The sequence below is a fragment of the Vigna unguiculata genome, chromosome 3 (assembly GCF_037176805.1).
Source record: "Vigna unguiculata cultivar grain cowpea cultivar isolate G323 ecotype 2 chromosome 3, ASM3717680v1, whole genome shotgun sequence".
Classification (NCBI taxonomy): domain Eukaryota; kingdom Viridiplantae; phylum Streptophyta; class Magnoliopsida; order Fabales; family Fabaceae; genus Vigna; species Vigna unguiculata.
This window is the reverse complement of record NC_140794.1, coordinates 47,732,886-47,749,133: the sequence shown is the minus strand read 5'-3', so window position 1 is coordinate 47,749,133 and position 16,248 is coordinate 47,732,886. Positions and strand designations below refer to the sequence as shown.

Below are 16,248 nucleotides of genomic sequence, written 5' to 3'. Positions count from 1 at the left end.
CGAGTCGGTCCTAACCTAAATTTGGCCAAATTCAGTCGAGTTGGTCATGACCAAAATTTGGTCGAGTCGGCACTAGCCCAAATTTAGCCGTATTCGGTCGAGTAAGTCCTGAATGAAATTTGACTATATTCAACTTAGTCAGCTGTGATCGAAAATTGGCCATGTTTAATCAACTCGATCCCAACCGACGAATTTAGTGGAGTTAACCCTGACCGAAATTTGAATGATCAGGCTCTGGCCCAAATGTGGTCATATTTGGCCAAGTCGGCTCTGGCCAAAATCTGGTCGTATTAGGCAAAATCGGCTATGGTCGAAATTCAGTCAAATCCAATCAAGTCGATCTCGACTGAAATTTTGTCAAGTCGACCTTGGCCCAAATTTGGTCACGTCGTCCCCGACCGAAATTCGTTCGAAAGTCATCCAAGTTCATCCCATGCTGAAATTTGGCCTTGTTGGCCCCGACAAAAAATCTGTCAAATTCTATGGTGTCAGCCCTATGGACACAAGTTTTAAAAAATTTAATTTGAATTTATTTTTTGAAAAATGGATTTTGGATTTTGAACTTGATCCAAATATTTAGATTTGGATTTAAACTTGATCTAAATATTTGGATCTGGATTTTTAAAAAATTCAATATACTTTTTTTGAAAAAAAAAAAGATTTCGATCGAAAATCTAATCCAATTATTTGGATCCAAAATGGATGTGGATTGGATCATTAAAAATCCAATACACGATCACCCTTATCCCAAGAATTTTCACTCGAAATCGAACCATCACAAGAATTTCCATTTTATAACTGATTTTCCCTTCTGATTAACTTGATTCTTTTTATTCTTAGAGAAGTAGTCAAGTTCACAGTTTGACCTTCCTCCATTAGCAACCTTTCCTCTTATTAAACACACATGAATAAGCAATTTTAAAATGAGCATATTGATGAGGCAAAATATACAAAATATAATGTACCAGAAGGGAATCAGACATGATAACCTCTAAGGTCTTTAGTTGAGTCACATGTCCCTTATGTTCATGATTGATCATGCACTTCCTTTTTCCCAATGAGCGTTAAGGATAAAAAATACATGATAATAGTGTTGGTAAGAGATTTATCAGATGTGATGAATTATTCATCAATAACCTTTAGCAAATCTCTCAAATTGTCATGCTGATCAACATAACCCCGAATACGAGTAGAAAAGTTGGTCTTTATTAATGTCACAAAGAAACAATTTAACTTCTTCTGCTTTTCATAGAGATCAACAACATCTGGAGTGTTGGTCTTAGCAATAACGATGTTTTTAGTTCTCTAATAATGTCCATCCAATCCAGATGGGAAAGAATTTTCTCCTTCCAAAATAAATAATAATATTCACGTATATAAATTAATCATACAACATGTAATTTATATTAACATATATTACGTACAAAATATATATAACACACAAAACATTATAGTACGTACAAAAACGTATACTACCTACATACATGACCTTATAGTACGTACAAAAACATACATAACATACAAAATCTTATAATATGTACAAAACCTCATAGAATGTAGAAAACATTATAGTACGTAGAAAACATTATAGTACGATTTTCTTCAATTTTATATGAAGGAAGTCTTTTATAAACAAGATTTAAAAGGAGCAATCATACGTCAATCCTTAATGAACTCATACAGTAATTCAAACAAAAGGCATTACTTAACAATGAGTAATGTCTTGCATTACATGAGTACACAAAACAAATCTCGGATTCCTATAACGATTTTGACAAAGCCTCGAAGGGTTGTGATACAGATGCTCTGAGATCTTTTATACCCATAACCGTAAAGCCCAACACTGGGTTAGGGTCCTCATCAAAGGGACACATTCAACGTCGATAATATTATGTTTGAATCATGTTTTGCAATACATTAGTACACAAACAAATCAAAGACATTACTTAACTCTCACACCATAAAATATTTCACCTTATATATATATATATATATATATATATATATATATATATATATATATATATATATATATATATATATACTCCTCGTTACTTTAACTAAATCAAAGGTATATTTTTAATTCATCTTCAACCTCAAAATAATTAACACACCCACTATCCAAAATGGTATTAATTGCCATAAGCAAGTAGCAACGTTTTGCATTACATAAGTACGCAAAACAAATCTCAGTTTCTGGATTCTTAGAGCGATTCCGACAAAACCTCAAAGGGTCGCAATGTGATGCTCTGAAATCTTTTGTACCCATAACAACAAAGTCCAATAGTGAGTTAGCATCACCTCATCAAAGTGACACCTCCAACGTCGATAATATTATGTTCGATATCAAACACAGGAAAGACACAAATAATGAATCATAACCATGACAAATTAAAAAACAAGACAAATATATTTAACCTTAGTCTGATACCAAATGTAAAACTAATGCGGAAGAAGCATTAAGGACTAACATTCAACCATTGCCACTATCATGAGAATCCTTTAATGTGCTTTTTCATTTCAAGCCCTCACTCTCTTACTTTGATAGTATAGTGTACGGTAGAAGAGAGCAGATTTGATGACCTAAAGCACATACGACATGTGAAACTTACGTAATTCTCTGCTTATCACACAGTAATTGTCATAATAAATTGTTGTCAACTCTATAATATTACAGTATCATAAACTATACAACAACTACAGAGTAATTAACAAATGGACCATATCTATAAAATTAATTGACGATGTGAATATCTCATATTATTTCACATATCACATACTTGAAAATTTATTTTTGAACCGTTTCTACAAATTATATTTTCTCAAAAACATCTAAATATTAATTTTGTCTCTATTTTCAATAAGTTTGTTAAATTCAGTTCTAATATATTTTTTTAATCTGATCCAATTTTTATAGACATTTTTTTTAAAATTGAAAAATTAAAAAATTAAAATTTAAAACTAGTTAAAAAAATCCACAAAATACCTATAGCCGCCATTATTCATTATTTGTTAGATTGAAATATCGTTAATAAAAATTAATAATTTTAAAAAAAATTATCGAATATTAAGATTAAATTGTAAAAAAAATAGAATCAAATTAAAAAAACTAAATAAAAGTTAGACCAAATGAATATTTAAACTTAAAAAAAAAGTGATTTTCATATTTTTTGGTTGTTTGAATATTGGTTTATCTGTCTTGTTGACTTTGCTGTGTATCTTTATTTTTCAATTTGCATTTTATATTTTAAACTCATATAAAAAATATTAAAAATTACATATAATTTAGTATGTATCATCTGTTAATCAATTTAAATGATTTTTTATATTACAAAATTTAGGAAATGTTAGTATATTTTATTTCACTTACGATAGTGAAATACTATATGAGTAACAAATTTCCAACCTATACACTACGTGAGGACACATTAATTCCTTGCATATCTTTCTACTTGAATTACTTATCTTTGCTTCCTTACACCCTAGCATCTACCACCATCTCCTCTCTTAGAGCAAGAAATTTGGTCCCATCCATTATATATTCCATTTTTTTTTTCAACCAACTTATATACGGTACAAATGAAGTGTTCTACCATGTTATATTGTTTTTTTTTTTTCTAAAAGTAAAACTTTTTTATTTTTAACTCAAGAAAATTGGATTTTTATCATGATTTTGCGAAAACTTTGGTAAAAACCATTCTCGGCAGCATGATTTCTTGATAATTTATAATTAAATCAAACAAAAAAGATATGTTTATTCAACTTCCGATTTAAAAAGAATAATTGAAAAGAACTTTGTACCAATTATATCCTAATAGTAACTTCATGACTCCTTCCTTTCCCTCTATCTATCCATCTATATCTATATATATCTATATCTATATCTCTCTATATATATATATATATATATATATATATATATATATATATATATATATATTATCAAATTTATCCATCATAATAGAAGTCATAAATTAATTATATGGATAAATAAGTATAGGGTTGACCCTATTGTTGTTCATCACTTCCAATGGTGGCAAGCTTTGGCATAATGCACTTCTCAAACCATTTTTTAGCTTAGTCATTAATGTGCATAAAGAATACAATTCTCTCACTCCAATTTTCTTAAAATTTAAAGACTAACACAAATCTTAGTAATTAGAGAAAGTATATTGTGCCAATTCAACAGCGGAAAGGTATAATACATTGACACCCATATACTAAAAGTATCATCTTGACAACTTAAAATAATAAGATTTTAACTAAATTTATTTTATTTTCTAATTTAAATTTTCATTATTATATTGTTAAATTGGGTGGTAAAGTATATATTGTAGAACAATATATTTTTAGTTTATTTTGATATTTATAATTTAACAAAGTTAATACTCATTTGACATATTATAACATAAATATCACTTAAATAATTTTTAATTACTTGGATTCAATTCGATATTGTATTTAAACATATTAAAATCAAAGCACTATTTTGATGATATGTGAAATGAAATGAGATTATTCCTTTCTTAAAATTCAATATGAACAAAAGGGTGACAATAAATAGGTTAAAATACTTCGTTGATCCTCGTTTTTGTAGCAAAATCTTAATTTGGTCCTCGTATTTTTATTAGTCTCAATTAGGTCCTCATTTTTGTAAATTAGTATCAATTAGGTCCTTTCCGTTAGTAGAAAACTAACACCGTTAAGTAGGTACCACGTGTCAGCTTCTCGTTTTTTTGAATTTTTTTTTAAAATTTTTTAATTTTTTTTTTAAATATTTATGTCACGTGTCACTTCTGTAATGTGCCACGTGTCAATCTAATATGGTGACACGTGCCAAATTAATGTATGAATCTCAATTTGGTCCTCATATTTGTTAATTTGATTTGATTTCAGTCCCAAATTTTTTTAAAATAATTTTAATTTCATATGCTCCAAATTTAGAACAAATTTAATTTTTTTATAAATGTAATGATGATACTTTTATTACAAGTGATATTTCTATTACATATTTTTAACAACATTTAATTTATTTAAATTTATATTTTACATTAAACTTTATTTAAATTTTATTTTAAAATTATAAATATATAAATTAATAAATTTATATTCGAAATATTTGTATAATATTCAATATCAACAATATTTTAGAGTTGGCTTAAAAATAACAATTTTATAAATTCAAATTTAAAATTTTAAAATAATTTTATAAAAAATTAAAATAAATATATTTAAAATTTTAATATTAAATATAATTAATATTATTAAAATATTTAATAAAAATATCAATTTTAATAAAAATAATCATAACATTATATAAAAGTAAAATTTGGTCTAAATTTGGAGTGCCCGAAATTGAAATTTTAAAAAAAAATTAGGACTCAAATCAAATCAATTTAACAAATATGAGGACCAGATTGAGATTCATACATTAATTTGACACGTGTCACCATATTATATTGACACGTGGCACATTACAGAAGTGACATGTGACATAAGTATTTTTTTTTTAAATTCAAAAGAAAATTCAAAAATTCAAAAAAAAATTCAAAAAAAAAAAATCAAAAAAACGAGGAGTTGACATGTGGCACCTACTTAACGGTGTTAGTTTTCTACTACCGGAAAGGACCTAATTGATACTAATTTACAAAAATGAGGACCTAATTGAGACTAATAAAAATACGAGGACCAAATTGAGATTCTGCAACAAAAACGATAACCAACGTTCTATTTTAACCTAATAAATAATGTTTTAAGGTAGTTGCAATGATTATAATGAACAAGGAGGAAGGTGCAACATCCATAAAATTTGATCTGAGATGTGTTTGTGTGCAAGTACAGTACTTCAGTACTCATCACCTTTTAAGTAGTCTCTATCCATGTTCCACGTTCTTACTCACTAATTACCATTTGTGTCTGAACTAAAATGCTATTATTTATCACAATTATGTTTATAGTTTTTTTTTTTATTAATGAGTTTGATTATAACAGAGAAAAAAAATAACAAAGTTATTTTTAACATCAAAAAACCATACTGATCCACTGATAATAGATGTTAACCAAAACTGATACCATAATTTATCCAACAGGACCTCACGTGGGTTTTGACTTCAAAAGCATAGAATTATTTTTCTTCCAATTGACGTGCGTTTCTCTTTTGCTTTTGCGGCATACTAACTTTTTTTTTCTCTCGTGCTAAGTTGTGATAAAGAAGGTTATTCTCACTGGCCAGAAATTCAAAACAGTAGTTGGGAAAAAGGCTGTTATATTCCCTTTTTACAGTCACATTCTATGTATTTGCACCAAGTACAGAATATTAAGATAAGACAAAAAATGGTGAGTGATGGATTGAATAAAAATTTGAATAATTTGATATAGTGCTGATATTTAATTAATATTGGGGCAGTTTTTATTTCCACAGCAGTATGGAGAAAAGGTAGCTATTTATATATGTTATAGATTTTAATTTTAAAATAGGAGGAGGTGAGGGGTAGGTTTAAAATAACATTTTGTATAGTGTATATAGATTCCATAGAACGATATTATTATTATTATAATTATTAGCATGTTGTATAGGGTGATGCATTTAGTTTATATTTTAACTGTAGGAACCCTAATCGTTGTCTATGCCTCTTCATTTGTCGGCATCAAATGCAAATCCACGCTGGAATGGATGCTTCACACACTCATAGGATAAAATGCGAATTATAAAACGAAACTTCTTCTTCATACCTGAATTAAACAAATAGGACATTTACGTACCCGTGAACCAACAAACGAAATCCGTGGTAGAATTGAATGAGTCTAATTGTTTAGTAAAAGTTAAAAAGTTGTATAATACAAGAACAAAAGGTTATAGTTTTATTATCTTTTAAAGTTTTGAATTAAATGTGATGTATTTCATTTAAGTTGGAATTAGACTTATATCTTATTTATGTTGTGTTTTTTTTGTGAATCTGTTCTTGAAAAAGATTCATAAGTAATATCATAACTAAAAGTTTATCTTGAATTGATTGACGATTTAAACAAGTTCTTATATTGAAAATTTTGTTAACAAAATGTGAAACAAATGTGTTCTGTTTAAAAGAATGACGGTTTAAGTAAAGGATACTCGTAGTTAGTTCAAGGAGAAATATACCAATCTCATTGAGTAAATATGAGAAAATTTAATCTCATATAAGGATAAATAATCTTCAACTCATTGTCTTAAAATCGAAGTAATGTCAATCATTTATATATATATATATATATATATATATATGTTGTACTCAGGTTTTATTGGTGATATATTTCCATGATAATCCTTGTTAAAATTCATGTATAAGAGAAAGAAAATGTATGAAGTTATAAAAAGGACATTAATTATCAATGTAGAAGAAATCACATAGTATTATACTTTTAAATAAATAATTAATTCAGATGAAAAATATTATTAACTAACAATGCATCTTTATTAAAATAAATAGTTCATTTAATTGATAAAAGATAAAATCTATTTTGTCCTGATAAGTATATTATTAAGAATTATTTAAGCGGGTTATTTGTAATTATCACCTGTTTGTACTAAAATGGTCAAATAATAGTAAATTTCGTTTTAATTAAAATCTCAATGACAGAATATTATTTAATTCGGTCTGAATACTAAAGTTTAAGTAGAGACAAAAGGTTTTGTGGTTCAAATTGCAAGAATGTGAATGATGCATATAACTTATGATTACCTACTGTCTATTAATATATGTTGTTCAATTAGTGTTAGCAATAAAATTAGTTCTACTAATCTGTGGTGGTAGTTAATTCCCTTTCCATGTTTTATTCTTCTTTTGTTTCTTATACATGTGTGCTTTCTTCTCTAAAGCATGCTCATACATATACATATACATATACATATATATATATATATATATATATATATATATATATATATATCCACAGTTGATAATGCTCTTTCTGATATTATTTCCTTCTCACTGGTTGTTCTTGAATCCTTCTTTGTGGTTCCTTTTTTTCTTTTTTTTTCTTTAAATACCTCATACCAAATAAAACCTATGGATGATAATTAGGGTCTGGTCTGTCGGGTCGGCCCGCAGGCCCACGAAAAAAACGCGGAGTGGGTCAAGGTAGTAAGCTTGTAGGCCTGCAGTGGCTTAATCCGCATAAGCCCGTAGTCCACGCGAGCCGACCTGTAAGCTCGCATAAAAATTAAAAAAAAAACTTATACTTGTGTATATTAATTATTTTTTTTATGAACTCTTGCATTAACTTTTATATATATATATATATATATATAAAAGTTTAAAATTTGGTATTCAATCATACAATTAATATAATAACACAAAATATTTTTTTTTATGTATAGTTAGTAATTATTAAGACTATGCTAATTAGGGATGTCGACGGACGGATAGGGTGTGGATAATAGCTTTCCTATCCTAGGATAAATATCTACTTCGTATCCGTATTCATATTTGTCGGATATACATTATACATGTATTCACATAATTTTTTAATATCAACGAGTACCCGCGGGTATTTACAGAAAATAAAAAATAAAAATAAATATTTAACAAAATATTTTAATCATAAATTCAAATAAAATACAATACATAACATTCATAAATTTTAAACAAAGTTCAAATAACCCATTTAAATAGTGTTGAATGACAATTTACAAAGAAATGATTTTTTTTTAAAACTAATTGATAAAAAATAACTCATTCAAATTCAATATGTTAATATTTTAATCATGTATTTTTTATAATTTAAATTAAAGTATAGCGGGTACGAATATCCATGGGTACAAATACTATGATACCCACCCACACCGTTAACATGCAGGTACTAAAAATACATGTACCCATTATCCACGAATATACATTTATAATATCCATTTTCTACCCTTTGCAGGTTTTATCCGTGGATACCAGCGAGTACATATTTTTTTTAACATCTCTAATGTTGACCATATTATTCTAATTCTAAATTATCTTTAATAGATATTTAATTAAAAATATTTAAATTTATCAATAATTTGAAAGGTGATTTAAACCATTTAATATTATCATAAATTATTCATATTTTTATGTGGGGTAACATAATATTTGACCTTGTTAGTTTTATTCGTACAAATTAGTTTCTTATCCGTGGTGGTAATATGATGTGAACCGGGCGGATATGATACAAGTAGTAGCTTTCACATATCTTACCCATGAGATAAATATTCATTTCGTACCCGTTTCTATATCAGTGTGAGTATATGTTATACGAGTACTCGCATATTATTTTAATATGCACGAATATGTACGAGTATCCACGAGTATTTACAAAAAAAAAAGTTTAAAATATTTAACAACATGTTTTAACTATAAATTCAAATAAAATACAATATATACTATTCGTAAATGTCAAATAAAGTCCAAATAACTCATTTAAAAAGTGTTGAATGACAGTTCACAAAGAAATAAAGATTTTTTTAAACTAATTGATAAAAAATAACCTACTCCAAGTCAATGTGTTAATATTTTAATCATTTTTTTAATTTTTTGATATTTAAGTTAGAGTATAACGAGTAGGGGTATCCACGGATACAAATATTATGATATTTGTACTTACTTCATTAACATGTATAACTTGTGCTCATTACTCGCGATTATTCATTTACGATATCAATTCACAATTTCTTACCTGTTACAGGTTTTATGTGCGAATACCTGTTTCTACGAATTTTATTTGACATCTAGTAAGATGAAAAATGTACTTTTGAATTTTTTTTATTAGAATAACTACAATGAATTTTTTGTAGCGATTATTTAATGCATATTTGGATTAAAGTTTATAAATACAACTGTTAATGAAATTGTTCTCTAAAATCGTTAGATAAAAGACGAGTTTATTCTAATGTGATCATGTTTAGACGTTTTTTTACTTAAAAATCTGTTGATAAAATGAAATTTATTTGAATAATACTGATTAAATCACTTTTAATTAATACTCTTGTTGAATAAATACTACCGAACAAAAATTAATTTTCAAAAGAAACTCATATTTTGTTTGTTATATTGAAATTTATTTATGCTAAAAGGTTCTCGATACCGTAGTCCTTAAATACTGACAAGAGACTCTATATTACTAGCAGAAATCAGGGATTTAGAAGGAAAAACAGACATGACCTGTTTAAAGGTGATAGATTTTTCATTCCATGCGTTTCTTTACTGAAAAGGTTATGGGTTTTTAATATTGGTATAAGGAAAAAGTGGAACTTTACCAAAAAGTGGCTGTAGTTTAGTGGTAAGAATTCCACGTTGTGGCCGTGGAGACCTGGGCTCGAATCCCAGCAGCCACACTACTGTTTTTTTTTTTTTAATTTCAATTTTTTTCTTTTATTATTCAACTCTCTGACTAATAATGTCTGTGTCTTCGAATATATGACTGGGAGAAGCACAGAGAGCAAGGAAGGTAGTAGAATGGGCGGCGATGAGGGCGAACAAGGATGGCGTTACACATGGGAAGCACAGTCGCATGTCCCAACGCTGCGTTTAATGGTCTTCCCCAACGACAAAACCCTAAACCCTTCTCTCCATTGCCACGACCTCGCCATCAACCTTCACTCCTCACACTCTTTCCTCACTCTCACAACTTCCTCCCTCTCCCTTAGGGTTCCGCTTCCAGCCGTCTTGCTAGATGCCGACTCTCCGGTAACATTCCGCCCACTTTCCGACCACATTGAGGTCAAGCTCCTCCTCCTCCTCCCCGTCGACCACCCTATCCTTTCCTCCCTTCACCCTTCACCAACTCCCCTGCCGGACCCTCTCGTATCAGAATCTGGTAATGTCTAAATGTTGTTTCGGATTATTCATTCATGACTTTTAAAATTTTGTTTAACCTTCTTTTTTTAACGTTTGTTTAATAACTTGTGCTTATTTTCCTGTTCCTGTTTTGTTGCAGATGTGAAAAAATTGTCTTCTGCTGGAGAAGTTGACTTTTACTGTAGAACTTGCACCTTCAAGTTGACCGAAATTCCTCTCAGGTAGCATGTCATTATTTGATTCTGCTTTTTCTTAGAAATACATAAATTTAGCCTTAAACACTCATAGAGGAAGAAACTAGATAGAAACAAATACTTACCTGTACATAAACTAAATCTAATTATCTTGTTGGAGATTTTAGTTTTTTTCATTTTCTCATATTTTCTTCTGATATATACACAGGCAGAAAAATTTATGTAAATATAGCTATACTTTTTTCTTTTTGAAAACGTGAAACTATTTATGAATTACAGGTACTTCAATTTGCTTCACGTGTTTGCCGATACCCATACTCTAAGATACTTTATCTATAGATGAAGTATCCAAACCTACGAATCACCACCTATACTATTATTTGTTTTATGTATATGATGATATGATGCTGCTATTTTTTAATATATCATCCATACATGTTGGTGAAGTATCCACGTTTTAAAGCATTTATGTGCGATAAAGTTACAATAAACATATAAGTATCCGTAATATAGAAATAGACATTGTTTCTTCATAGATCAAGGAGGGAAGATGTACTCTTTATAGATTATTTTAAAGAAGTAATTTGATTGATAGTGTTATTCATATATGTAAGTAGTAAACATAATTCATTTTTAATAGTGTTATTCATATATGTAAGTAGTAAACATAATTCATATTTGACGGTGATTTATAATTTTTTATTTCAGCAATGTCTAAAAAATGTGATTTTAATTTGGATTTGTACCGTTTCAGTTATATATTTGTTGTCTTTTGATGAATTTTTATACACTTCTGAATATGTATTTTGCAATATCATATCATCTTAGTTTAACAACTCTATCGCCTTTATTGATATGCTTTTCATGTGATATGCGCCGTCTGCATTCTACCTCCAAACAATGGGTAGTATCATTGAGAGGTCATACTTATGTCACACATGGTTGATTGATATATTAGTTGATTTTTTTTATAGAAAAGTTAATGTTCTGGTAAGGATAGGGTCATGGGCTAATGGTTTTCTTAATGTTTTTGTTCCTGAGGTTTAGTTTGATATTTGTTTAGGAATTTTGTTGAAATGCCATCAGTGAATTGGAGAGAAGTGGCTGACAACTGGTTTGGGGCTTGTTGTTGCTCTTTTGGAGGAATAAGTGAGAAGATGGTGATGAGGTATGTCAGTTCATATACATGCATGCCGGGGGTCTGTCTATTAACTTCTGCTTCAGTCACTATTTGCAAGGATGATCTTGTGGAATATAATTTTCCAGAAGGGTGTGCAAAGCAAGAGTGTACTTCTGTAGCAGAAAACCCCAGAGATGATGGTATTGTCAAACTCTTAAGGAGCTGTGAATTGAATGATGAAAGGACTTCAACTTGCAGTGATGATGAAAGAACTTCAACTTGCAGTGATGATGAAAGAACTTCAACGTGCAGTGATGATGGAGGAGTGAACCTTGCTTTTGATAGCAATTATAGGTTTGAACGCTCTGAGGATGAGAAGCTTTCTATGAAATTGAGAAGTGAAGTTGCAAAGAGTAAACCTGATTGTGGTCATTTCTCTGATTCGCATCCAGATTCAAATGGCACCAAAGATGTCACGGAAATTCCGAGTTGTTGTGCTCATATGAAAAACAATCTTGGGGATGAAGACAGTGAGCATCATTCATGTGGAACTGCTGGAAGGGAAGGAATGCCAACAGAGACCCTGGAAATTCTGGGAAATCAAAAGACTTTGCTCAATGGTTTTCTTGAAGATATTTTCATGGCTAGATTATCGAATCTTACAAAGGATATTGATTGGCGTGAATTTACGTGCCCTCAATGTGCGTCTATAATTGGAGCCTACCCATGTTGTGAGGGGCATACACCTGTAGATGGAGGAGTACGGCTATTCAAATGTTATATTTCAACCTGTTTGCCAGTTGGAGGATCTGAGGACATGTTCAGGTTAGCATAGAATGAATGAATTCACTGTGTCTTAATTCCTTCTATACAAGAAAGAAAAAGGTGCCATGTTTTGTGCCATTATAACTCAGTTGCAGTTGACTACGAGGAAATAGCTCTGCTGAAACATGTATGCTTCTAGGATTTGTTTTAGTGAAACGAATGTCTCGATGGATAATTTGACTTGTCCAGTCAACTAATTCGGGGAATGCTAAGAGAACTAATGAAATTGATTGACATTAATTGGTTAGTAGAAATTTATATTGGGGAAAAAAAGGTGTTGAGTATTTCTTTCATACATGCCTCGGTGGGAAAGACGTGGCAGTGACTGTAAATTGTCAACAATTTTATGTTCGTGCACTATATAAATATTTTCATGGAAGTAAAATTAGTATCGCTCATAGTAAGACAGATTTGTCTATATTCCTTGGAAGGTGGAACAATATTATAGTACTTCCATAACAGTGTGTGCGTAGACTTTACCATCTAATACCATGCATTTATACACGAAAGTGTTCATAGTCTTGATATTCTTGAAAACAAAAGGTTGTAATAAATATATTATAGGCCAAAGGCAAAGTGAAAGCTGTCTTCCTTGCTGATTCTTCTTGATCCAGTGAACGAGCATAACTGTACGCATGCTGTCTATTCCAGACCATAGCTATTCTATTACATTTTTTCTGCAAGGTCTCTCCGGTACTTTTTTGATATGTAATTTAAGCCAGAGAAGGGTTATATTGTTTTTGTTGCCAAGGAGGCCTTGAAAGCTCAGAAGGATTATATTTTGATGTCTGTTTGTTAAATACGGATATACCCTGGATAAATTGTAACGCATTATATTTGTCAACAGCAAATATACATTGGGCAAAATGTTTGCAAATCGGTTGATGGAGTGTGCAAATGACGAATCATTATTTCGGTTTGTGATTAGAGATCTAACAACCAAAGCCCCAGTTCTACAAATCATTCTTTTGAATCCAGATACTTGGTCTTGTTCTGGTAATTGTTCTGGTACAGAAGACAAAGAGTCAGTTCATAAACTGAAGTTACAGCCAATCATCAAAGTGCTTTATTCTGACTTCCACAATGCAACAGAATCTCAATCAAGGTCAGTTATGAAACTGTATATTTTATCATGATAATCCATCAACTTGAGAAATATAATATGTAAAGAATTTTCTTTCCATTGTTCTTTTTTGGTTTGAACTTTAGAATTAGCTTTGCTTTTGTTTTTCTTGATATTCTCCATGTTTGATTACGAGATGCTTGGACTCATTTCTGCCCTTTATTTTGAAATAAGCTAAAATAAGGAGACAATAATTAAAAATAAATAAATAAATATTGTTTTGATTAGAAACAGGTTGGAATAATGATTTGTTTTCCCATTAACTTTTAATAATCTATGGGTTCATCCACAATATATCTATTGATGAATTGCTTCCTGAAAATTTGAACAATTCGTGCAGGATTATAGAGGAATGGGCAACAAAGAATTCGGCGGAAAGCATTTTCATGTCGACTCGTCAGACACAAGAATTGGTGGGATTGTTCAACTCAGCAAAAGAGTTATATCCACCTTCATGTACTTCCTTCCAAGGTTTAGTTTTGTCATCTTTGCAATGGTAGTGATATATTCATGACCTAATTTGGCAACCAAAGTTAAATAGGGCTGAGCCCTTGAATGCATGATTCAAGTTTTATATTGTATGAAGGAAAACTCCATTTTATAGCTAGAATTTACTTGACAGAATAGGATCCAGAATGATATTGCTCATGACTTTTTGGATAGATGAATGGCTTCAATGAGAATTTTTTCTTATCCATAAGTTGTTGTAGGTTAAATTCTGTTAAAATTATTTTGGCTGCGTATCACGACATTACTAGTGTTGATGCGGCCGAACCAGTTTTAGACAGCATCGGAGCTGTTAAACAACTCATTCAAATGAAGGCAAGAGACTTCTGTATTATTGTAGTCTTCATAATTTGTATTAAATTATTTTGAAGCCTAATTATCGCATCACTGTCAATAATTCTAGTAATGACAGCCCATTTATTGACCAATTTTAAAAATATTTAAGTGTATGGACAATCTTCATATTTATAACTAGTATGGATACGGATTGAGTAACAACTTACCCCTCCTTTTGTATTTCCTGAGGTTAGAAGTACCGAAAACTGATTTCATCCTTTTCTTATAGTTTTTATTACCAATAAAATTATCTTTTTAATATTTCCGAAATGATTGAAAATTTGTTTTTAATTAGTCTAAAATCTGCCTAAGACGGACTCTCTAGGCTTAGGAGCTTGTCCACATCGTGACGCACTCTTTAACCTTGAGCTAATTTAGGCCTAAAAGCTTAGGAACTCGATCACATCCTGATAAGATATGAAGTATAATAAAAATAAAATACAAACCCTTTTTTTTTATATAATTTCTACATGTATAACAAAACTGGAATGATTTTAATCAGTTTGTTGTCCATCAACATCAAATGCCAACAATAGTTATTTTAGGAAAGTACCATACCCACAACTTCCAAACATTTTCAAAACTTATATTTAATCACGTTAGCAAAGTCACAATTTACAATTGTTGTGTCGTTGATTGGGAGCACTTTAGTTTATCCAGGCCATGATTGGATTAATTTGAGGAGTAGTCTTCAATTTCAAAGTTATTACAAAATTGATTGCAATTGGTTTCAGATATGGAACTTACATTTAATTCATCTTCATAAAATAAGTTTGTAAGTTATATATTATAATTTTGCATATATATATATATATATATATATATATGATTTTGAAATCAGTGTTATTTTTAATATGCTTTTTATGTCAAGATATTAAGTATGAAAATAGATAAAGATATGATAAGGAGTACTACAATAAGCTTAACAAACTTAAGAAAGTTAACTTAATTTATAAGGTCAATTTAATATGGTATTAAATTTATTGAGAACACATCCTAGTTAAGTTTGTTATATCCGTTGTGTGACATACTCACTCAAGATGTTTAATCTTCTACATGAAATGATGTATTCAAGATTTCATGTAGAATAGAAATACAACCAAATTATAATAAATTATAATGTATAAATAAATACAAATTTTACATTAATCACTGATTTTATGATATAAAGTTAGACTTTTATTTCATAATAAGATATTAAAGCTTATTTATCAAGATATTGAGACTCGTGTCATTTTGCTATTATGTTTATTTTAGTTTTACTCATAAGGTATAATCTTTGGTGTAAAGAATGTGTTAAAAAATTTATATCAATTATAATATATAAATGAGTGCAAAATT

General features: G+C 29.5%; 1 protein-coding gene and 1 non-coding gene across 2 annotated transcripts; both read left to right on the top strand.

Moving 5' to 3' along the window:
* Nucleotides 1-10,267: 10,267 nt before the first annotated feature.
* On the top strand, nt 10,268-10,339 carry TRNAH-GUG (transfer RNA histidin (anticodon GUG)). The gene has a single exon. It is a non-coding gene; the product is annotated as a tRNA-His (tRNA).
* A 62-nt stretch (nt 10,340-10,401) lies between these two features.
* LOC114179863 (HECT-like ubiquitin-conjugating enzyme (E2)-binding protein) lies at nt 10,402-14,764 on the top strand. The gene is made up of 5 exons (XM_028066342.2): nt 10,402-10,821; nt 10,942-11,023; nt 12,060-12,941; nt 13,789-14,046; nt 14,405-14,764. The coding sequence occupies exons 1-5, from the start codon at nt 10,422-10,424 to the stop codon at nt 14,562-14,564; spliced, it is 1,782 nt and encodes a 593-aa protein (XP_027922143.1). The 5' UTR covers nt 10,402-10,421; the 3' UTR covers nt 14,565-14,764.
* The last annotated feature ends 1,484 nt before the right edge of the window (nt 14,765-16,248 follow it).

Coding starts and splice junctions, on each gene's coding strand:
- LOC114179863 (XM_028066342.2), top strand. CDS start 10,422: ATGACTGGGAGAAGCACAGAGAGCAAGGAAGGTAGTAGAATGGGCGGC. Junction 12,942..13,788: donor GGATCTGAGGACATGTTCAG/GTTAGCATAGAA, acceptor ATTTGTCAACAG/CAAATATACATTGGGCAAAA. Junction 14,047..14,404: donor GCAACAGAATCTCAATCAAG/GTCAGTTATGAA, acceptor CAATTCGTGCAG/GATTATAGAGGAATGGGCAA.